We start from the raw sequence: 25,482 nt of genomic DNA on the forward strand, positions 1-25,482 counted from the left end.
TCATCTGATCCTGGAAGCTAAGTCCTTTCATTTGGACAGCACATGTATAGCAGCCAAAAACTGAAAAATCGCAGTCAAGCACTTAATGAACACTGAACCAAATACATCAATAGACCTAAAATATTCCATTTGGTCCAGCTGTCTCTGCAGAATCAGCAGGCAGAAAAGAGCAAAGAACATTAGAGGACTATGAAGTGATCATTACACAGCTAAAGAGCTGCCACATAGCAGCAGCTGATACACTCAGAAAGAAAAGGATAACATCATCCCAAAATTCATACTGCCTTCATATTCAGCCTATAAACCTCTCCTCCCCTCTTGATTCTAACTTCAAGCAAGGATGCTGAGTCCTCGACAGAGGAAACAGAGCATATGGATGCTTGGTACCCAACACACAATGTTCTGATCACAATCTCAATGTTTCCAAACTAAATATGCAGTTGCATGCCTGCAGCTGAGACCTGCCACTGGGAAGAAAATGTTCCATTGGAATAAAATATCATAACTATAGTGATTTTAACAATACCATCAGTCTCAGCTTCAAAGTTCTCGCTACATCTGGGATACTGGCTGTGTTCTTTGCTTCCATTGCTTCTTTAAACAATTAAATAAGAGCAGGATAATGCCAGGAAAGTCTCAAAAGAACCTTGTTTCTAAAGCTAATGTGGTATTGTCAGTACTATTCCAAACTTGTAAGACCCTGTAATATACACCTGTTTTCACCACAATTTTATGTATCCTGAGAAGAAAATTTGTAATCCAAGTTCGCTCACATAAAACATGAAGGAAACCACTGGGCTACAGAAATAAAATTTAACCCCATAAAAAACCACAGCAGCAGTCCAACAAAAAGAGATTTATAGGGAAAAATGCAAGAGAAGTGAAAAATGAAAAAGTGAAGAGTGGCTGGAGAGCTTCTGTAATCTACCAGAAGAGAGGAAAAAAGTGATAAAATAAATTATATTATGTTTTTTCTATAGTGGTGATTTTATTTAAGCATAGAAAGTGTTCAATGCCAAATTCCCTATCTCAGATGATGAATGTATTTTCATAGCGTAGAAATAAAACTCCTTGACTCCAGGCTACCAGCACATTTATCATGAAGCAAATGGATTGACTGTATAATCTCACCAGTGCAGTCTCATGCGACTGTGGCTGCTTAAAATTAATGATCTCCAAAGCAAGTGTCTTCTTCACTTTGGCTAGGTCTGCCTCTCTGGCTGCTTGCAGTAGAGAGTGTCCTTTGAATTCATCTGTTAGAGGAAAAAGACACATTTAATATTCAGCAAAATGTCACATTTATAAATGTTATTGCAGAAAGACAGCTATACTCAGTTAAGAGGAAAGAGGAGTGCTTCTGTATGTCTTTGGTGCCAGTTGACCTGGGACATAGAACATGAAAGAAGCATTGCTGAAACCAAAGGGATATGCTAAAGGACAGGGGAAGCTATGCCTTGAGTTAAATCCTTATAGCTTTTCTCCCTTTTATCCTCCACCCACCTGACATTAAATGCATATGTGACCTCTACATCACCCATGTCTCTGCTCAAATTAGCACAATGCCATGAGCTATTCTTAATAAAGAATTACAGTTGTTTTTCAAAAACTGTATTTATTTACATGACCAAGAATTCACTGTAAAGCTTTAAGTATATATATAACTTCTATAAAATTATAAAAAACAACAGTAACAACAAAACCAACAATAATACATATATAAAATACTAAACTCTTGGGCTTGAAGAAAGCTAACTAGCTGAGCATTTGAAGCCAGTCTGCTCCCAAGATTAAACAAGTTTTGACAGCATGTGTATCTTTGCAAGTACAGATCACTAATTTTGCTATTTCCAAATCTTGTTTAGTTCAGCAACTAGTTCATGTGAGATTTAAATAACTTTGAAATTGAAAAGAAGTGTTTCTCTCAAAAATGTTCAGACAAAAGGCAGGTTCGCAAAAATTACATCTGACACTGCGAACTAGAAAAAAATACCTCATTTTCAGTAAAAATATAAATATTTTTGTTTCATAAGCAACCTGGAAATCTTAAGTTTTTTAATAAAGGGCTTTCTTCTCCCACTTTGTTTTAATGTCTGGTTTAAATTTCTTTGTAAGCAAAGCACTACTCAAAGCACAAGTGCAAATAAATTTTGAAATAACAAATGTAATGTAACTTTTTTCCCAAAGTATAAGACAAAACAACTCAAGAACATAAAAACATGTTTTTTTGAGATGCAAATACAAGCTCTCCCATCAAGATACTGTCAAGTTTGACGTAATGCTCACATATGTTTACAAATTTCAGTGGATATTAATGGACATGTATCTTCCTTCATTGCTCTTGAGGAATTGTAAACAGAAATAAACCCAAGTTTAAACTGATTTTATTTCGCTTGTTAATTTAAATAAATGCTAAATTAATCCTCCTCAGGGTCAGAAGCTATAGCCCAGGACTCAGAGTAGAGAAGTACTTAAAGATACTAATGCCCTCCTCTTTTCTTCTAGACCAAAGTTTTCTGTTGCACATGATCTCACCATTGTCCCCTGCAAATAATAGTGACTAGACTAAAACCTGACTAGCTGTGATTGTGAGTAGTGCAGGATCACATTATTAATGTCTAGGGGCTTCTGCTATACTGGAAAGGTGAGAGACAAAACCAAAAACTTATTTATAATTGAGATTCTAATCCTCAAGAAGTTTTCTGTAACTTCATAATGCTCTGTTTCCATATCTGTCTCATTTAATTATCTTTTACATTTTCTAAGAGTCAGGAAACAAATCCCCCGAAGAGCAAAAGCAAAGGCATACAAATTAAAATTAGAGATGAAATATTGGTTTGTAAACAGCGTAAGGATTGTTACAAAAGAAGGTGATGGAATTTCCATCTCTACAGTTGCACACCAAAGCTACCTACCTTCTGTAAGTTTCTAAATGCAATACAGACCCTCAATATAGACGGCCCTGCGTGACTGAACTGGACTTTAAACATTAAAAAAAACCCCAAACTCACTGATTCAGCAGTGCCTTAATAATTCTAAACTTCAGAAAACCAGGCAATACAACAAACGATGTATCAGAGGCACCTGTGCACTTCAAAGCACACAGCACAGCTGCAGCTACTCTGCTGCCTTGCATCCACTTCTGAAGCTCGAGGAAGGTGGCCTGGAAGGAAAGCATCCCTCTGCACCCACCACCCAGTGCTGTCAGTGTGGAAGCACTTACAGGTGAGCCTCTCCCTGAGCTCAGGCGTCGGAGCCATGTCCACGGCGCTCTTGCCGTGGCAGTTGACCAGGGTGGGGTCGGCGCCGTGGCTCAGCAGCAGCGAGCAGACCTCCACGCGGTTCTTGGAAGCGGCCTCGTGCAACGGGGTGAACTGCCACAGGTCCATGGCATTCACACAGGCACCGTGCTAGCACAGCAAAAACAGCCTTGCTTTAGGAACAAATCAGCTGCAACAACTAAAAAGCTTACAGATTTACATTTTATTATAAAAATTGGTTCAAACCACTCGTGTATGAACACACACACACACAAAGTTTAATTAAAAATACCAGCGTACACAAACATACCATTGAATCTGTGAAAAATAATTGGAATTTTTATGTGAGCTAATTTTTGAACAGAAAGACTCAACTCTACTATCAGTCCAAAGAAATTAGATAAAGAAAAAAACACATATACTGTTTCAAAGACCTACAGTTGCAGGCTTCTGAAATGAAAATATGATGTTTGAAACCTGTTACTAGTAGGAAAAAAAAAATCTTACTTTTCAACTCTGATATAAACAGCTCATATCTCATCTAACACATCTAAATCAACAGCACTTCCCATCCCTCTGCTTACCTTAAGCAGCAGCTCTGTAACCTCGTAGTGTCCATAGGAACAGGCATTATGAAGAGGCACAAGACCACTGCATGGAAGAAAAAGGCAAATGACAATTTTCTTTAAAGTGACATTTTTAAGGGAGGACCAATTTTCTCCCTACCGAAATGAAAAGATCAAATAAAAGTTAAAATATTCAAGTAGTTAAGCATTTAAAAATTAGGATTTACAAACTAATGATAAAATCTGACTTCCCAAACAACACATTACTTAAGAGTGGCATTAAAACTTGGAGGTTCATTGCTTGGTTTTTGGAGGGTTTTTTTGCTGTGGGTTTTTTTTTTTTTTTTTGACTTAACAGGCCACAGATGTTTAATCTACCATTAAGACTAGCATTAACTGGCTTTGATGTGATCTTTCTTGAAGCTACTAAGGAGGGGGAAAAGTCCCATTCCACATTCAATTTCCTCAACAGTGTTCTGCTTCTGCCTAAATAGGAACTCCTATTTTAAATGCTATGTGAAAGGCAAAACTCCCCAGATAACACTAACGTAACTCCTGGGTATTTTATGAAGATGTACAAATATCCATAGAAAGCAAACTCAAATTGCTGCTCTAGACTGTGGAATGACCTGATTTTCCTCCATTTTTTTACAGTACAACCTATTTAACTGCTCAAGATACTTCTAAGAGAGTCCCTGTAATTTTTGTAGTGTTATATTACTGCAGGCCATACTTAAAAATGACACTAGCAAAGTAAATAACAGGGATTTAGTCACAAGCACAAGATGTAATAAAAGTCATGCATTGAAAAGGAGATGTGAGATGGGCAATTACTGCAGAGGACAAAATGAGTTTAATTCAAGCCAAACATGACAGGCTAGTTATGGCTCAACAGATCAGTACACATAATATATGAAAACCATAATTAACCCCATAATACCTATGAAAAATACAGGGGGTAATTCCCAGGACTGCAAAACCAACCCAGAGATAATTAGGACAGCAAGTAGTAGACAGTAATTAAATAAACTTAATTTTAAGGTGGATGCTTTCAGAAGCAGCAACACATTTGTCACATGAGAGGAAAATTTGTTTCGGGAAAATTTTTCAGACTGTTTTTTCCATCATTATTTTTCTTAATCACAACTTATGAGTGCATGTGTGAGACAGAGAGACTATCCATTGCACAGAGCACTCAAATAACCTGCCACTTCCAAAATGATGGTCGTCTCAGAGGACTGAGGGCTTCAAGGCCTGTCAGCAAAGACAGTCCTGAAGCAATGCATCTTTCACTTCTGCAGCATCCCCCTCCCTCTTCCAGCACAACAGCAGTAAGGGAAAGGAAAGACCAGTGGAGAAAGAGCTGCTTCCCTGGCTGGGCTACTCTTTGGGATTAACTAGAAGTGGTGACCATTTTGAAAATACAGAACAATTCCTAAGCACTTTCTCAGACTTGACTCCATTGAAGAGAACCTAACAGTTCTATAAAATCAATGTCGCCTAATTTAGCTCCTTAAATGAAATGTGATAGTTATTTATAGCTTATTTTCTTATAAATTATGTATAAAGAAGAAGCAAGGTGAAACAAAACACCACACTGATTCTAAATGTGTGGTGCCACTAAAAAAAGTGGGACTTTACTAGGATGTTAGATGTTTCTAAATATGTTTGGGTTGTTTTAAAGTTCAGTACAGAGTAAGTATTGAAAGGTTTTCCTTTCTTTGTTTGCTTTCCTGCCCTTCCTGCTCCAGCCCCAAGTTCAAGTTCAACTTAACTACCTCTCATACATTCCAAGCAAATTGTTCAAAACTCATCATAGAGCATCTACACTGGAATTTTCTAACAACTGATGCTGAAATTTTGGAAAGGTACAAAAGACCTTCAACCTGCTTAAATAATGCTGGATCTATCTAAATAGGTATTATGTGGAGCTTTACTGTAGGACTTTCGTGGTTTATTTTTTGTGGGGTTTTTTTGAGGGGCAGATGGAAGGTGTTTTATTGTGTTTTCTGGGTTTTTTGGGGGATGAGGGGGGGTTGTGGTGTGTTCTAGCTTTCTGTGGTTTTTGTGAGGTTTTTTGGGTGTATTTTTGTTTTTTGACTTGCATTATATGTCATTATGCATTTGACAACAATACTGTTTAAAAAAGCCATTGGGGTAAATGGATGGACTGAAGAGCTACAATTAGCTAAATTTTCAGAGTTTTAAGCACACTTAGGACTGTTTTGGAGAGAAAGGAAAAAAGGGAAAGAAGCTAAGAAAATTTAAAATCACTTCTAACACTAGCAGAAACTGAAAATACAGGAAGTGCCTCAGGTTTGCTGCTGGAGACAACACACACACATATCTTACTTCTATGGATTCTGAATACAAAATGCATGCCTTTAACTAGGGGACCAATTTCTACCATGTTAGGACTAAGCCTTCCAATCCAACCATCATGAAAATCATCATCTTAGAGATGAGAAATGAATGGCTGAGAACAACACACAGCAAGTATCATTTCAGATTTCTGACTGCTGTGCACTTTGCTGATATCTTACATAACTACCACCCTTAATACAAAAATAGAATAGTTTAGCCTCTACTATATGTTGATTTTTGCTGACAGCTTCAATGAAGACACATCTATGAGGACCACTAGTTATGAGCACATGAGCATTACTGATGTTACTTGGAATTACATCCATATATGTGAAACAAGATAATGAGGCCATAGATAAGTTTTTCAATGCACATCTTTCACTAAGCTCTTGTATCTTCTCCCCATCGCCTATCCAAAAAAAATGCTGTTAGTCTGTAATTTTAAAGGGTAGTCTGTAAATGAAAGTAAAGCTCAAAGTTTGGAAAAAAAATTAAAGGTGCAAAAGCAGCCTTAAAACAAGTGCAATCACAACTAATCTGAAGCACACTCAGATTTTTGGTAGCAAACATCATGTTCTTAGATAACTATTTGAGATTGTGCTGCACCATGAACCAAAAAAATAATTCTATATCTTGACTAATACAAAACCAGTGCTGCAAACAGGTAGTAAGTCAATTAATTTTACATACCCTTTGTCCTTTGCATGTACATCTGCACCATGCTGAAGCAGAAGCTGGACTATCCGAACTCTGTTGTAGCCAGCTGCTAAGTGTAAAGGAGTGGACTGCAAAACAAAAGAAGATAAAGAATGGGAGCCACATCAATCTGAAGTCCTGCACTTCCTGCCATTGAAATACTCTCAGTTACTCTTATACATTGCACCAAGATAAGTTAAAGTACCCTTCTGTGATTAGCTGAATTAACAAATACACAGCACATGCAGGAGGCCCCTCCTGCTGTCGAACCAAAAACAAAAAAAAAAGCCTTAAAGTGGGTAAGAATACAGGCACCCCCAAGGCAATAACAGCCTCTTAATTTAAATCTAATTTTAAAAATCATTAACATCATCATCATCATCTCTGCACCAAAAAAGTATCCATATTTCTTCTGTACTGTGCTGTGGTAAGACAAAGAGAAAATTGTATGCAGATTGCAGTTTACTGCAAACTACAGGTCTTCATCAGTAATGCACCTTGCTGCATAAAAACAGAGTAATAACACCTTTCTCCATAGCTAGCTCATATGAATTTTAACTGAAAGCTTTTGAGTTGAGCTGACAACAGTAATCTCCCTTGAAGTTTATTTTTAAAAGCTTTTTTATTATAAAACAATTTTTCTATGCTGTCTCAGCCTGAGGGGACTGCTTTCCTACAGAAATGGATGATGTTTCCTCCTTCCCAAGGCTGAGAAGCAGAGGATTTTAAAGGAATCTTTGTTGCAATTTATTTTGTGGCATGCAACCAAATGATACAATTTTCTCACAGTAAAACCCCACACATAAAGCAGCTTGAAACATGGGAAAACATACATATCTCACTGTATTATGCCAAGTATAAATTTACTGTCAGCATTAAAACATCGTTATACAGTATTACAAGGGGAGATATCACATTTCACTATTATCAAGAGGTTAAAATAAAAAATCAAGACAAATGGTCTCATCTGTGATAAACAGAAGCAAGTACTATACATCCATAAACAGTATGGATTTCCAGGAACACATATTTAATGTCCATAACTTGGGAGCAGTGTGTATTATATTTTACTTAAGTCTCAACACTATGCTACTTGGCTTCAGAAAGAGTAACAACTTTGACAACAACCAAGTGCCCTGTGTATTATACTGAGGACACAGGCTGTACTATCAGAAATGACAACACAGGGTTTATCTCTTAGAAAACACAACTGGAAAACTCAGTAAATTTAGGGAAGTAGTTATACAAGTTTCCATAAGACCCATCTTTAGAGTTATCTCTACTGAAGGACCTCTAACATTCTAACATGAAGATCCCCACAGTGTTTCCAAGATACAAAATACCAGTAACAACAAACATTCAGTTGTTTGACCACACACATTATCAGGACCTATTACTATTAAGGCTTCTGCTACTGAATTAACAATTTAGACTGATCTAGAAGGCCATATATTCTTTTTATATCTGCCCCTATTAGAAAATAATTGTCTTCTGCATATCATAAATACTAATGAAAATGTGGATAAGGATGATGCTGCTATTGACACTAGCAGAATAATTCAGCACTGTTTATTCTGACAGCTGCCTTGGGTTGGTTACTAAATCTAGTTTTATCAACTGAATTAGTAACTCAGAAAACCTAAAATTTATTTGAAATGGACTACAGAGAAGTCTGTCCATTCAAAGGTCTAGACTCCAGAAAAATTGGAGCCAAGCACTAAATGTTTGGAGCACTGCAGGATCCTTTAACCTCACAACAATTAAACTTCATCCTTTATTGTCTGTGTGCCACTTCTAAAACAATAATGGCAGACTTCCAAAACAATGCTTTACTAAAAGGAAACATTATTAACAGAGATGCTCTCAATAAAGACACATAACCCCTGAGTCTTGCTCACTCCTTAAAATTAAAAGAAAAACTATTATGACTCATGCTGGGACTGTACACTTTGTATTTCTAGGGTTAATAGATCTGCATTTGCCAAATAACTTCATTAGAGAAGAAACACAAAACTTTTCAAGTTTATAGCTGCACAACAAATTGCATAAATGAAGCAAATCAGCATTAACCCAAATCTTTAGACAACTTATATCCCTGTCTTTCAGTAAGGTGAGCTACCTCCTTCTCTTGAGCAAAGGCATGCAGACCCCCAGACCCATGCCTCAAACACAGAGCATCTTGTCTTGCCCAGCACACAGAATGATTTATCTCCAGCCAGGCACCTGACATTTGGTGTGCCTGCCTTGTGGCCCAGAGCAGCTCAGCAGAGCTGTGTGCTGTGCTGTGCTGCCTCTCCAAGCAGCATCGACTGATGCTCCCTGTGCCCATCCTGGAGAGGGGGCTGAGATCTTCAGCAGGCACCATGCTTCAACTCTGCACCTGCAAACACCCAGCGCTGGAGAGGCAGGCAGGCAGAGGGCCAGAGAGACCACTTAAGTGATGGTCAAGGACAAGTGAACACACACACAGGTGCAGGAGGCAGGAGCAGACAACCTGGAGTGCTGCTCCCCTCTATTCACAAACCAGTTGCTCATTATTTTGGCTAAATGACTCCTATAAATGCTGTGCTTACATGTGCTTCAGGAAGGAGAAAGCAGGAAGATACTCTCTTCATTATTCTTAAAAACTTCTTTTCCTTTCTCATAAGAAAGAGGATTTATCCATACTATAGATTTAATAGATAAAAATACTAATGTGGAGTTACAACTTTGTATGCTAATTACAGAATCTAGGTAACTAAAAGATAATATTGTGCTACATGAACTACTCATTAGATGACATTATGAGCCTTCAAAAAAATAAGCTAACTATGGCAGCAGAGAGCAATTCTTAAAATTAACATGCTATTTATATAGCATCAGGGAAGTAAAAACTAAATACCATTGACAGCAATGTCTACTGCACCTGAAAAGTATATCAAATTAATATTAAGAAAACAGATTTATCAATTAACCCCTCCTCCCATATCTTGCAAAACTTGGCAAGACTTACTAACAAAATCCTTAGAGGGCACTTAACTTCCAAGACTCACATTCACAATGGCTTACTTGCTAGTATAATTTAAAAAAGTATAACTCCATTTTTATTAAGTAAAGTAGACCATTATGCAAGATGCTCATATTATTTGAAAATTTTATGGCAGCTGTAACTGAGTCAAAGCAGGTACTGAGAGCACTTTAAGGAACATCACTGTACACAAGATGGCAATCGCTGTCAACCTATATACCTACTATTTATAGTAAGGGAGGTGGTTTTGCCTGCAGTCTTTTTGATAATGTGTTGCCTGAGAATACAAGAAATGCGTTTTTTAGATTTGATACTGTTCCCAGTGAGCCTTAGGTATTTTTGCACTGCTTTGTTACCAAAAGCTGATTTGGTGACCCCTGTTCAAGGTCAGCCGCCTTGGACCTGCCATGCCCTGTTCACCAGCATCAAACAAAAGGGGCTGTGAGGGATCTCCAGTGCTGCAGGCTCTGAGCACCTTCTGCTAAAATCTGAAAATTTGTTTCAACAAGCTGTCCACAGGCAATGTGGGAGTTCCAGCTCCAAGCACCATCCATTTCCCTTATCTTGCTAAAGAGTCTTCAGCAGGTAATGCTGCCACTGCCTCCGAAGAAAGTTTCATTTCAGAGTCAAATTACACATTTTAAGGGCAACTTTAAACCAAGGGATCTTATGTAACCATCTTATATTATGCATTATCTGCATGATTAATAACAGCTGCAGGAACTGTTTTAAAAACTAATATATCCTGTTCTTGTTTTCTACTGCCAAAATCTTTATATAATGCTATCTGATAAAAACCCTAATCTATATGTTTCTCTCATCCTCAACTTGCCATCTTGAAGGCTATTAAAATCAACAATCTTATTACATAAACAAGATCTCATCACACATCTTATTTACATCAACATACAATCAACAGTAATTTAGAATTACCATAAATTCATATAATTGTCTACAGGAAGGGCATTCTCATAATAAAGAGTCAACACACTGATTTTGATGGCCAGCTCTGGCCTTGACATATGGCTACTGTCATGTTCAGAAGGTCCCCACAGGGATATGAACCAGTAAGGGTGGCTTTTACACAGATGGGGAAACAAGTAAAGCTTGGCAAAAAAATAGCTAAGGATACTTGTATGCTTATTGTTAACTCTTCTACAACACCCTGCTGACCGAGGACACACCAAAAAAAAAAAAAGAAAAGAGTGAGGGATGTTAAAATGTTTAATGTAGATTTAAATATTTGTGACTTTTTATATCATGTCTGTAGTAATCTTCAGGTTTAGTAGACTTGGAAATTGCAGGTATGCAGCAAACTCCCATTTAACAAATGTAGTTAAAAAAACCCACTTATTGTATTCAGATCATACTGCCCTTAGAAAACAGCAATAAAAATATCTTAAAACTCTTGTAGCTTGTCATACAAACTCCCTTAAGCATTTCACATCTTTTGAATTAAGGGAAGAGCACAGGGATTTCTAATCGCAGAAGGGACCTTTGTCTCATAGTTTTGCATAAAACTGTTTTGAAAGATGTCCTGACTCCTGGCAAAGCAAACAACTTCCTCTTTACTGTGTTAGAATTGATGACAGAATCTTTCTTTCCAATCACAGTAGCCTGTGCTTGATGCTGCTCTCTTGCAGACATCTCTAAAATGAACCACATCAATCATGAGAGTACATCAGGAAGACATTCCGGATGCAAGCAGAGTACCTCCTGTCACCACTTTATCATTCTGATAAATGGGGTAAGAAAACAAGTTGCAACAACACTAAAATCTTACAGACACATTCCTAAACTTTTCCACTGTGGAAACGATGAGGCTTTTCCTTTGCTGCTCAGATACCAACTTGCATTCTGATTTTAAACAGTGCACCCATCTTACACCTTCATGTTAAATGAATTTGGAAGCTTTCTTGGGAAATAGCTCATTAACGTTTGTTTGTATTGTGCCAAGACGGGACTTAGGTACAAAACATTTCCTTCTATAAACACATATTTCAAGTAACTCAAAATAATTATTTTATATTCATGTTATAATGCTCTTACACTTTTGGTACAAAAGTAATGAAGTTCCCTATCCTTGACTGAATAATTAAGCTTTTAATGAGCAGGAAATGGTCCATGCTTCTGTTCAGCAGCTTGTCACCCTAACCATGCAGGTTCCTTGGACATTTTATAGGACCACTGAGTTATTTAAATTCGTGGCTGACAATTATGCTTTAGGGACAAACTTATAGATGCTGCTTCAGGAAAACAAGTCATGTCAGACTGCTGACTGTAGATGAGCTAGCTGCAGCTCTGGAGATAAGCACACAGGTGAAGAGCTTAAACCACTTTTCTTATGTAAAAAAACCCCATAATAAACAAGAAACAAACTAACACCCCTACAAACAAACAAAATTCCTGAAGACAAGAACTAAAAAATACTTAAAGAAAGCATTTCTCACTCCACTGTTTCCAGTAGTAATTTAACTGCTTCATCTTCAGAATAGAAACAGTAGTAATTAATTAGACTACTGAACTGGACAGGCTTAGTACAGCAAAATTCCACAAAACATCATGTCACAAATTTCACATGCTGCTTTCTAACAGCTAATGACAGGGGAAATGAACTGAACAGTTAAGCAATTCAGAATCTCCAAGGCAAACAGTATCTTAGAGGTGTGGTATACTAGATGATCTCTTGGCAAGTGGGGGGTGGTGGTGGTGAGGAACCAACTGTTTTGAGCTGTAAACCAGCAAAGACAAAACCAGCTTGATTGCACAGACACAGCAGTGCTAGGACAGAGCATCAATGGGCAAGAATGTCCATAAACTCAAGGAAGAGTTAAAAAGCACAGAAAGTGAAGGCCAAAAATACTGCAAACACACTGACAGAGTAAGGCCTCATTTGGAAGAGATCTGCTTGGCTGACAGACCAGCTCCTCATACCCAGTGAGTATTCAAATCTGTTCCTTCTCAGGGGGCTGTACTGTCCAAACTATGGACTATTGAATGCTTCTCTAGCAGATCTGACCTTGGAGAGACAACCCAATTTTCTGACTGTATGTCTGAACCTCTAAGACCACATGACAAGGGTTGGCATCAGTCCCACACATTAACACAGTGACCCTGTTGTACTGCAACTTGGGCTAAGTGTTGACAAATAAGGGGGCAGGAGATTTGAGAGACAAGCTTTTTCCATCACCTACGTGCCTAGCGTGGCGAAGGACCAACAGGATGATAAGTGTGATCTTGCACAGGGGTATACAAATAACTGGAGCGTCTCCATCTCAAGGTTAAAATAAGGTAGAACAGGAAATTATGGCATCAACTAGGTTGGAAAAGACCTTTGAGATTGAATCCAACCTATGACTGAACACCACCTTGTCAACTAGACCACGGCACTGAGCAGCACATCAAGTTTCTTCTTAAACAGCTCCAGGGATGGTGACTCCACCAGTTCTCTGGGCAGTCCATTCCACCGACCAATCACTCCTTCTGTGAATAAATTCTTCTTAATGTTCAATCTAAACCTCCCCTGGTGCAGCTTAAGGCTTTGTCCATTTGTCCTGTTGCTGGTTGCCTGGAAGAAGAGACTCACCCCCACCTGGCTACAGCCTCCTTTCAGCCAGCTGTACAGTGATACGGGCTCTCCTGAGCCTCCTTTTCTCCAGGCTGAACAACTCCAGCTCTCTCAGCTCCTCCTCACAAGACTTGTGCTCCAAACCCTTCAGCAGCCTTGTTGCCCTTCTCTGGACCTGCTCCAACACCTCAACATTCTTCTTAAACTGAGGGGCCCAGAAGTGGACACAGCACTCGAGGCGTGACCTCACCAGCGATGAGTGCAGGGGAAGAATGACCACCCTTGTCCTGCTGGCCACACTATTCCTGACACAGGCCACAATGCCACTGGCCTTGGCCACTTGGGTATGCTGCTGGCCCACATTCAGCTGCTCTCCTCTCAACCAGCACCCCCAGCCCCTTTCTGCCTGGCCACTATCCAGCCACTCTGTCCTCAGGCTGTAGCGCTCAGGGGGTTGTCATTACTTTCAGAAACAAACCTAGAAACATAGACTAAGGGGAAAAAGGTAGAGAACTGGGAGAGACACTTTAAATAGGAACACCATTGATCTCTGAAGGATTTCACAAATAGCAGATCCCATAAATAGGGCACTAGTAATCTTTGACCTCTTCCTAAATGAGAATTAAAATGCAACACCTCCTCCCTTCCCCGAAAATCCTCTGTATAGGCACGTATCTCAGACACCATTTGGCAAAACAGTTCCACAGAGGATGTGTCAGAAAAATTGAGTAACACTTCTCACAAAACCATAGTATTCTCAGAAGACTGATCTTTACAAGAATCTCTTCCATTTCTACATGCCTACGATGAGGGTGTAGCTAGGGATGGAACTGCAGTACAAAAAAGAAATTCTGAGGCTTTCACCACAAAGTAGCATTTGTAGTTTTCCCAGATTCAGAAGCACAGAATATATCTCTGGCAGCACTCAAGGACACAGGGAGAGGAACTTTGAGATGGATCATCAGAGAAGCAGAGGAGTATACGCTGTTTCTTTGGTGATAGATACTGACAGCTGAGGGAATAGTGGCTTGCTGAGCTACATAAGGAAAAAATTACAGTAAAGATCCACTCTCTTCTCCTAAAGGAATGCAGCTGATGTTATTTAACACTGAAAGGAGATCTATGCTGACTTGAAAGATATGGTAGAACACTACACAGAAACTCCTCACAGTATTGTTGTGTCCGGCATAGCCATTTTTGGCAAACTGAAGAAGGTGCACACTGAATCAGCAGAGAACCAAAACTGCCAGGGTTTTTTGCTGTTGCAGTCTCTTCTTTTTCCACTTGCTATCAAAATTTTCTGTACAGTCATAGAATAGCCTGAGTTAGAAGGGACTCATCAAGGATCATTAAGTCCAACTCTGGGTTTTGCACAGGACACCCCAAGAGTCACATCATGTGCCTAAGAGTGTTGCCCAAACACCTCTGAACTCTGTCAGACTTGGAGCTGTGACCACTTCCCAACCACCCTCTGGGTGAAGAACCTTTTCCTAATATCAAACCTAAATTTGCCCTGACACAACTTCATGCTGTTCCCTCAGGTCCTGTCCCTGGTCACCACAGAGGAGAGATCAGTGCCTGCCCCTCTCTTCCCCTCCCCAGGAAGTTGTGACTGCAGTGAGGTCTCCCCTCAGTCTCCTCTGCTCCAGGCTGAACAGCCCCAGTGACCTCAGCCCCTCCTCACACAGCTTCCCCTCAAGCCCTTTGCCATCCTTGTTGCCCTCCTCTGGACACTCTCCCACAGCTCAGGCTCTGTCTGATGTTGTGGCACCCAGAGCTGCCCCCAGCCCTGGAGGTGAGGCTGCCCCAGCTCAGAGCAGAGCAGGACAATCCCCTCCCTTGCCTGGCTGTGCCTGCTGCCCCCCAGGACAGGGCTGGCCCTCCTGGCTGCCAGGGCTCAGTGCCCCACATTCAATGCCCTGGACCAGCACCCCCAGCTCCCTTCCTGCAGCGCTGCTCCAGCCTCTCGTTCCAGCCTGTACAAACATAAATGTTCTTCCTACTACAGTCAACTAATAAGCTTTTATTTCCCTTTTCTTTTTACCTATCTTATTATTTTTACTACTTCTCCTTGATGTATTTACTTTGCTTCCCCACCTTCCCCTTCCAACTAGAAACTTTCTGGACTTCAGTTCATAATATTATCACATTATTAAGAAGGAATAAATTAATTTGATCATTCTGTCAAATCAGCACTTCAATAATTTTATTGAAACTTGGGTCAGAATAAACTGTAATGAGCAACACTTGCATGTTGACTGCATTTCAGCTCCAGTGCTGCATATGAAATAAACATACCTTATATTTTGGAATTTAATTAAAATAAGAAACATAAAATAATTATTAAAATTAAATATAAAAATGTCCTTTGTGCATTACAGCGATAATTTGCAGATTTTAGAATTAAATTACTTTATAATCCAATCAAATAGCCTTTATCATTCCTTTTGAAGAGCAGCCTTGCAAAATACAGGGAAAAAGGCAGAGAATTTTTCTTGTAATTCCAATTGAAAAGATGGTTACTAGAATATGAATATTTTAAAGTATTTCACTTGTAAGAAATAAGTTGCTTTAAGTAGTTGCATATAATATTACTTGGAAAAGACTAATCAAATCACCTCAATATTCTTGCTCATCAATGACACATCCATCATCAATTACAATGCATTTTGGCATTTTCCTTTCCTTTTATCCTTCATCTGCTGCCTGCTCAGTCAACTTAAACAATACTTTTTAAAATGGTTATGTAAATACATCTCTCCTTGCACATAACTATTTGCAATTCTTTTCATTTAGAACTAAATTGATCACTATAAATTATCCATACAACCTCTGAAGTCAGTGATGGGGTTGTATGAGCAAGTGATACCTGATGTGCTGAGAGAAATCAGAGAGACAGCAAGGGCAGAAAACACAAGGGCTTTGGGTGACCTAAGAGGTGAAATGTTTGGATGATATCAGCGATATCTCCTACAGAGAAAGTGGCTTGGAACACCCCATGGGTAAATGCAATTACTGGGATGGTACCAAATGACACCTGAAGCAAAACTTTTCAGTAGAAGTTGTCTTTAACAGCAGCTATAACACACTCAGATACAAGTCATCTTCAGGGGAAATGCTTGCTAAAATAATCCAACATGAGGCACCAGCCTTCATAAAGTGGAGCTATGAAAAAAATGGCAAGTTTTTAAAAATAAGCTGGAATTAGTAAGTAATAAAGTTATGTCCTTACAGACAGCACAAAAACTGCTAGTGAAGGCAATACTAGAGACACTTTGCTAATGGATACCTTCTACTGGAAAGGCTTGATATAGTGAAAGAAGCCAGTATGACCAACAGCAAGCTAAAAGAGTTTACTAGAATTAACAGGACATTCAAAAAGCTGAATTTACAAGCTGGAGAAAAACACAAGGACCACAAACTCCAGTAGTTTAGAGGTAAAAAATTCAAGTAGACAGGCAAAAACAGTTTAAGTAGTAACTGGTGAAATGGACTCAAACCAGACATAATTTCTTGCAACCAACTAGGAGCACAAAATGCACCAGCCAGTTCAGTGGGGCAAGGAGATGCTAGGGCAAGAAATTGAGATCTTACAGGGAAGAAGGCACTGTGAAGACCTGAAGGATCTTTTTGTTTGCCATACATCTTAGAAAAAACAGTAAGTCTTATTCCAAAATCCAGGTGAGTGAGCATGTACATATTTGGGAGCATGGAGAAGCTTGGCAAAGGATCTCTCTGAATTAAGCATAGAAGAGGTTGCCATCCCCATAACCAAAATTAACATCAACAAATTGCCAGGACCAAACTGGGTCTACTCTAGAGCACAGGAGAATAAAACAGGTGAATTACTAGCTATATATGATGTTCACCTAAGATTATTTTGGTATGTGAAGACACAGAAGTTACAAACCAATCATTAGTGCACATTTTGGGGAACTACACAGAGGGCCGTAATCTTGATGTTTGCACAAGCAAAAATACAATATAATAACAGCTAGAATTAGTGAACACCTGCATAAACACAACCTGCTCGGGAAGAGTCAAAAACTCGGGTTTTCTGAAGCACAACAAGCACATGCATAAGGGTAAGCCAACACATACAAGTTACATTAGGTACCCAATGGGTTTTTTAACTAAATCCTCACCAGTGGTTTATTAGGAAGATGATGTTAGGTCCTCAGGTGGTTGCACAATAGCACAGAGAGATGTGAAATAGTGTACAACGAAGTGATAGATGTCACAACAGAGGGAGGCCACAAAGTACACTAATACCACACTCCAAAGCAAAAAGCAACAAGAAAGCAGATCAGTTTGCTTCTCAGTACTTCTTATGCTCCCATGCAGGGATTTTGAGAGGAAAGTGACACCAAGCATGGAAATACCACCTACAGTATTCACTATAGTCAACCATATACAGAATTTAAATGCACTCAGTCCCTGGACTGAGCTGCTGCATTTCAATTCAAAACAATCTCAGCAAGCTCTGGAAAGGGCTCCACCCCTGAGATCGCAGTAGAAGAAATATTATCGGTACTCGGCCTCTGGATGCTCTGTGAGCTGTTAAGAGCCAAATCAGAACACAGCTTTTAGTTAATGTGCATAAAATATTACATGGCAGCTCTGCCCAAATCTGCCAGTTTGACTTGTTTTCTCCTGACAAGAGATGGATAACAGCCTAATGCAGGAAGTCATCTCCTGTGTGAAGCTAATCATCAAGGGGAAAACAGTTCAGGTATAAAAATCCCCCATGCCTTTAACACATTTGAGGCCTCCTGAAGAGCACATTAATTAACATCTAATAAATGAGAGTTCCTGTATTTTAGAGAACAATACAAAGAGAATGATGACAGTGTAAACAATTTCTTTCTGGTCCTTTGGTGCACAATTTCTATTCGTGGACATGATAGAATACACTTCAAATAATACATGAAGGGATACCCACTGAAATGAATTAGGGAAAATATTTAGGATCTCAGAAACCTAAATCAAGTAGATCAGTTTCACATTTTATTCAAAAGGTATCATCCTTGGATATAAAAGGTTTTAAGTGACACCAGGGACAGAAATTAAGCCAAGTCATCTATACCATACAAAGTCTGCAGAGGCATTCTTGTGTTACCCACTTGGATCATGCTTGGCAGATGAAGTAAGACAGGATCACAGCATAACAAAGTGCATAACTTGTCACTTTTTCTAACATGCATGAAGCCTGGGAACTATCTTTTTATAACAAATAAAATAGTGTTTTAAAGACAAAACACAATTGTGACAATTTTTGAATGTTCTTTGTACATATAAGCATTGGGCACTTCTGCCCAAGGCACAACACAAACCTTATGACACTTAACACTTGCTTTGTAACCTTCTTGTAATGTTGGAAATATCACCTTTTTTTTTTTTTTTTTTAACAGTACACCATTAACTAAATCCAGAAAATACCTTCAGTTTTGCATACAGGATTTGATTTAAAATATTTGACCTGGTCTGATGGAAGGCATCCCTGCCCATAGCAAGGAGGCTGGAACTAGATGATCTTTAAGGTGCTATCTAACCCAAGACATTCTGTGATTCTCTTTACCAATCTACCAGCTCACAGCCCTAGATATAACCTTGATACACATGTATTTCATGAAACACACACAAGATCAGTGCCAATAAAGGCTGCAGTGTCCAGAAGCCATCAGCCACAGCCAGCGTTACACAAGCCAACATCAGCTAACAAACTGTGTGGCTACTGCTTATTTTGATAACTGCAGTTCCACAGTGCTATAATTGCACATCAGGAAACTTCTGGCAAATTCCTGCAGGACCACAAATGTAGAAACCAAAATCTGCACGTTCCCCACCCACAAAACTGAGTCTAAAGCATTTCATCAAAACCAGACTGACATTTATGCTAGTAAGCAGAAAGTGAGCAGATTTAGCAAGGGCTTGTCTCTCCAGTTACTCTGAAATAACTGCTTTGGATTTGTAGAGCTTTCCTTTTTTCTGAAACAAAATTACATTTCAATAAATAGTTTTTAATCTTTCCATTTTACTAGATTAATGAAGAAGAATTCTGAACCAAAAATAATACACAGTTAACTGTTATTCTGGATGATTCCTCTTCTTTGCACCAGTTAGTTATTTTTTTGTTGTAGAGAAGCCTTAAGAGTAGGGACTGTATTTACAAGCCACACAAATAATGTATACCAGCAGAAGAGTTCATAAAACCTTGAGAAAGACAAAATGCAAATTGAGAAACTAGGTGTGATATTACACGTGACAAAAAACTACAAACATGTAAAGTCCACACTGACAATCAGAAATACCCTTGGGCATGACAAGGCCTTACACTGCCTATCTGTTCACAAGTCTTTTGCTCAAATAAACAGCTTTTTCTGTAGAAAAGTAGATTTTCCCAATACTCAAACAACATTTTTTTTATTCTATGTGAAATAGTTTCTTCCAAAATATGTTCCACACCCATCTGAACATAATCTCTATGACAGATTACAGAACAAAGGGACCTATGGATTTATGTGGTATTAATTTTGATTTTTATTTCACAGGACAAGAAAAATGCACACAATTTTGAAGGTTTACAGTTTCACCAGCACACAATGTGTTCACATCTTGCAGTACGTGGCTTTTTTCTTCAACCCCCAGCTCCTAGAGCCAAGCATATTACAAGGGAATTTAAACCTCTACCCAAGTCTGTAGGCTTAATAACTGTAAAGGGAAAGCTTGTGAAAATGTGGATCGATTGTTCCATACAGACTCAGAAATTGGAAGCTATACCAATTCTCTTTCCAATTGCAGGATTTTTCTTGAAAATGGCTGCAAACAACCAAAGTTGTGGAACAGGGGTTGGCAAATTCACTTACCAGCAGCAAATTGGAGACTCCCTGGTAAGAGGAGACATAACTCACCTGATCTTGTTAGAATTTAATTTCTCTTTACTAGCCCTTTGTTTACAGGCTGATCTCTCACTAGAGAGAAAGACACAGAGGAATCAAGAGAAAGAATCTGCAATTTCATCCAAACACTACTTACTACCAATGCTACTTGGTATCAGGGATGTCCCACAGCAAAAGCTGAGGGGCACTTTGTTCTCAAGATCTTTTGCAGTGGTTACCTCAGGCCAAGGATGCTGCTACTCAGCACTGCATTGCAGACTTCTCAGACTTGGAATTCTTACATCTGAACCCTGCGCCAATGAACCGGAATGAGGCTACGCATGAGAAAAACCAATATCCCTATGGCAGGAAAGAACAGGCTGAAGCAACAGCCTCAGTCAAACCCAAGAGGCAAGTATGTCTCCTGTGACTCACAAAGTTTAATGAAAATGCCTGTTACTGGTATTCTGGATCCAGGGTCGTCTACAGCTAGTTTGGAAAGGTGTAACCACAAAGGCAATGCAGAAGCAAAATACCAAAGACTGGTACTGGGAGCTCTTAAGGACTGAAAACTGGGAATAAACAAAAGGACACTACAAGTCAGAAGACAACAGTGCAAATAAGTGAGGTGTGACCACGTGCATGATAGAAATGGCATTTTAATTAATTGCCTATTTTTTTTCCCATGGGATCACTACATTATCCACAGTACTGGAGATGGTCCCATGCAAGGAAAAACTGAGGTGTGTTGTTTGCAGGATCCCTGATTCACCTGTTGCAAAAATGACATTTCTAGTTTCCAAAGAAGGAAGTGGGGAGGGAAGGTGCAGGACAGAAAACAATGGAGCTGTGGAGGAACTGCATTCTGTGCTGCCTTCTGGTAGCAATTCCTGCTTCAAGTTGAACTAATACCTGAGATCACACTGTCATGGGTTATGCCATTGTATTCTCTGTTTTTCATATGCTTGATACAAAATGTAAATACAAAACACAACTGCAACAGAAACTTTACTTCAAAGTACAAAGCAAGCATCTTATTTTTCAGTTAATGACTTTTCTATGGTCCTAGGAGCTCAAAATATTAGATATTTGCTCTACTTCAAGAGGTGCACCTTGAGAAGACCACCCAATGAATTGGTTTTTGGGTAACTCCTAAATAGAGGAGTTCCCTAGGATTCCCTTGCATAAGAAAAGGTTTTATTCAACCAACACCTGAGTATTTTAGTGCCAGCATGATCTGAGAGTGTATAATGTAGTGTAGGAGCAGGATATCATGTACAGCCAAAAATCCAACCTCCTATTGCTAATAGCTACCATGTCAGCTGGATGCAGATCACTTTGGAAAGCTATGATTAGTCACAGGGGAAGTGTCTTGTAGAAAAGAGTTCTTATCTGAATTGCTGAAACCAATCCTTTCTTATCAGGTCAGATACTTGTGCATTTTTAAAATGGAGGCATCATCAATTTCTTCCTTAAACAGCTTTCAAGTGTTCACATCACCTTCCTGAAGGAAATAAGTGGACTAAGTGCTTCTACTCAACCTGCAAACACTGTATGTGCAATTTTAAACCTGTCTCTTGCCGCTGATTTAGGTAAGCAGAGACTGTTGTAATAAGTCAGAAATCCAGCTACCATGATGAAGTAATACAGCGTTAATTTCCAGCAGAGGAACCCGGTGATTTAAAATGGTCAAAAATAATTTTTTGGAAATTCACTCATAACTAAGCCTTGAAAAAGACAACCCCAGAGGAAAATATTTGAGGGAAAATAACAGGGGCTCTAAAACTGACATACCTTTACATATACAGACACATAAATAAATGCCTTGGCTTCTTAACAGTGTGAAATTCATTACCATCTGCTAACATCAACACCATGGGCTTGTCTTCTAGAAGTCATTACTTCTACAGATAATGTGAAGACCAAGGAGACCAGCAGAATGCACAGGCTGGGATGCAGGGAAATTTCAGACCCACAGCAATAGGCAGGTGATGTGCACTGTGTCTAAGTTCTGTTCTGATGCTTGGTGAGGCAATGTGAACAGAAATGATGCAATATGTAAATGTTGCCTTACAACACCACATCCTAACAACTGCAAATTAACAGTCTCCTGTTAAAAAACACCAACATCAAAGCAGGTCTAATTGCCATGAAAAATCACTATTATATTTCAGCTCAAGCATTGCTTTTAAAAAGTAAACAAATAAGACAGTTTAAAAAAAAAACAGGTTTTGTAAAATTTACCCTTGTGTAATACTAATTTGCTTACACAGTACCATATAGCTCTGCACTATACAGCTCATTATTTGTGCCCTGACAGACACTGAATATGCACATAAGCCAGTACTTGCACAAAAATCAATCATTACCTAGCTTAATGAAATTGCAGTTCCTGAGATGATTATTGCTGATTTTCTTTGGTCATCAAAACTCCCAAAAACCACCATGATACTTGGTACACAGGAAGACTTCAGCTGATGTTTAAAATTGCTCTTTGTTTTGCACACTAATTCATTTTTCCCTCCAGAAGATAATGGCAAGGGAAGTCACACAGAATATATTCCCTCTTCAGAAAGCAGCTCAAAAGCTTCAGTAATGTGAACATTTCTACAATGACTATAACCTACCTAAACTGTGACTTTGGAGGGCAAGAAGGAAGTCCAGTTTTCATTCCTATTTGTCTTGACCTCTATCCTAAATAAACAGATGGAGCAATGGTTATCAGCACCAGATGTAACTGTTTTAGAATCATGGAATCCTGTCCAGTAGGAATCAGACTCTGGCTGTCAATACTTTCCAAAAAGGCTGCAAGCAGCACCCAGAATGCAATAAATCTTTTTTATTTCCAACCTTAGCTGGTTTCAAACCAGCAAGATACTGTCAGTTTTCCACTCCTTCTACCCATTCTATAAAGCACAACTTCACAGCACATGTGGTGTCTGAGAAATCCAGAACCCCAGATGTTAGTATGCATGAGAGAAATCCTCCAGAGGGAAAAAACTAAACTGTACACACTTGCACCCCAAAGTACGATGAAAAAATATAACCATCTGCTAATCCAGAAAAAATAATTACCCATTCAGTACTGGAACCCAATTTCTTCACCCACACAGCAAGTGTTCCCTTACCACTAGACTAGAGCTGGACATCTCAGAAAATCAAGGAATGCACAGACTGAAGAAAAAGGTAAGCAGACTGAGGGAAGAGTGTGGGTACAGCTGTACTGCAGAACAAGCATGATGCTGAGAATCTCGGGCCAATCTGCAGAGTCTGCATTCCTGGCCTGAGAGCTGCATTCAAACTGTGGCCTTATGCTGTCCTAAGCTTGAGGCTTGAATGCTCAGAAGATCTGCAAAAAAAATTACTAAAGGCATCAAGGAATGCAAAAAGCAACTTCCAAAATGGACAAATCCTCGGTTAGTGTAAATCACCACAGATCAACTACAGGCAGCTACACCAGTGGACACTTCCATTGATAAGCTCAGTTAATTTGCAGCACAGCTTAAAATGATCAAACCTCAAGTGATCTTGCACTAGAACAGGACATGAGCACTTTGGTTTACAAATTAAATACTTCACAGTTATACAGCATGCTTACTACAAAGCATTAGTAAACCTTCCATATGTTTAGAGTAAGGTTTTTCCAACCTTCCTGTACATATGTGGTGGCAGAAAAAATAGATCTGGTAGATATAATTTTTAAAAAGCTAATTAATATCAATGGCAAGGCATCTTAAAAGGTGCTTCAAAAACCAGTGCACTTACCAAAAACCAACCAAACATATTTTCAAAGTCTCCACACACAGGAACTTTAACTGCAATATGCTTTCCAAGCTTTGGGCACAAATTTCCTAACTAATTCAGAGGCTGCTATCTCAATTTCTGCTATCTCAATATGAATTTTAGATGTTTGGTTTTTTTTTTTTTAATTTTTACTTTGAAGTGATAAATGTTCAAGAAAACATCTGCAAGGGCTCATTCTTTGCCCTGCTGACAGAAGACATAACTCTGCATTTGGCCTTAGATCAATAGCGATGGGGGCTGAATTATTCAGTAATGCACTGCTCTACACCACCCCATTTAATTATAACAGAGGGCACTATTAATACCTAAATACATTTTTACTTGAACAGCAAAGTCTTAAAATAAGAAAAGGAAATTCAAGAAATATGGGCAATATCTTTAATCTTAAAATGTGGAGAGTATTTCATCATTTTCAATACTGCTAAATTAAATAAAGCCCTTGCTCAATTGCCTGTCCTCAGTTCATAAAATCAATTGCTTTCGAAACCTGGAAGATGCATCAACTTTCAATCAGTGATAAATGTAAATAAGCAAAAAACTTGCTGGGTTTTCCATCACATAGTATGTATGATAGCCATTACAACTGAGAAACATTGAAAAATGTCTATAAAAAACAGGAATTTTTGTACAATGGAGCTGTATTTTTTTTATATTCAGTAACAGCATACCTTTTAACCAAAAGTGTAACTTAACCCATCTTTACTGATTTCAGTGGTACTGGGCTGTTCCTCAACAGATCCAGGATGGGCAAAGGTTTATACTACGCTCCAACACACCCCATCAAAAATTAGAAAAAAAAATAGAAAAGAAAACACTCCCATGCTTTTCTCTCCAAAAATGAGATGTACTGTTACAGGTGAAACACTTTAACAGATACATATTAAAAACATTCTAGTACAATTTAAAAATACAAAAAAAAAAAAAAAAAAAAAAAAAAAAACAAACCAAAAAATCAAACAAACAAAAACCCCCCAACATTTGTAAATCAACAGTCTAGACAGACTATCATCTCAAAATCTACTAAACCATCAAAAATCATAGGATCTGCTTCTCACTCCGTATGTTCTTCCCTCCTCCAGTTTCAGCCTAATTCTTAATTTAACTCATTCAAACATCTCTGCCAGAAAAAGTCAAAACAATAATGTCAAATTTAAAAAAATGCAGAAGGTGTTAAACATAGCAATATAGTGCCAGTCTATGTGGCAGTGTATTAGGAGCTAAGCTGAATACCAAGCACCTCACCCAGACAATGTTCAAATACAAATAATAACTTTCTTCCTTTAGTAATTTTCTCCATCTGCAACAGTACATTTTGTTTTCCTTACAAAAGATCCTCAAGTTT

At 38.7% G+C, this 25,482-nt stretch overlaps 1 protein-coding gene across 1 annotated transcript in view; it reads right to left on the reverse strand.

The window, feature by feature from the left end:
- Positions 1-25,482, reverse strand: part of TNKS (tankyrase) — a 128,049-nt gene that overhangs the window by 36,720 nt on the left and 65,847 nt on the right. Inside the window, exons 6-9 of the mRNA XM_058025218.1 lie at positions 6,878-6,972; positions 3,842-3,908; positions 3,221-3,407; positions 1,132-1,253 (exon numbers count right to left, since the gene is read on the reverse strand). Of these exons, the coding sequence (XP_057881201.1) occupies positions 1,132-1,253; positions 3,221-3,407; positions 3,842-3,908; positions 6,878-6,972 (471 nt within the window). The remainder of the gene's footprint in view (positions 1-1,131; positions 1,254-3,220; positions 3,408-3,841; positions 3,909-6,877; positions 6,973-25,482) is intronic.

Source organism: Melospiza georgiana, chromosome 5 (assembly GCF_028018845.1).
Source record: "Melospiza georgiana isolate bMelGeo1 chromosome 5, bMelGeo1.pri, whole genome shotgun sequence".
NCBI classification, from domain to species: Eukaryota; Metazoa; Chordata; class Aves; order Passeriformes; family Passerellidae; genus Melospiza; species Melospiza georgiana.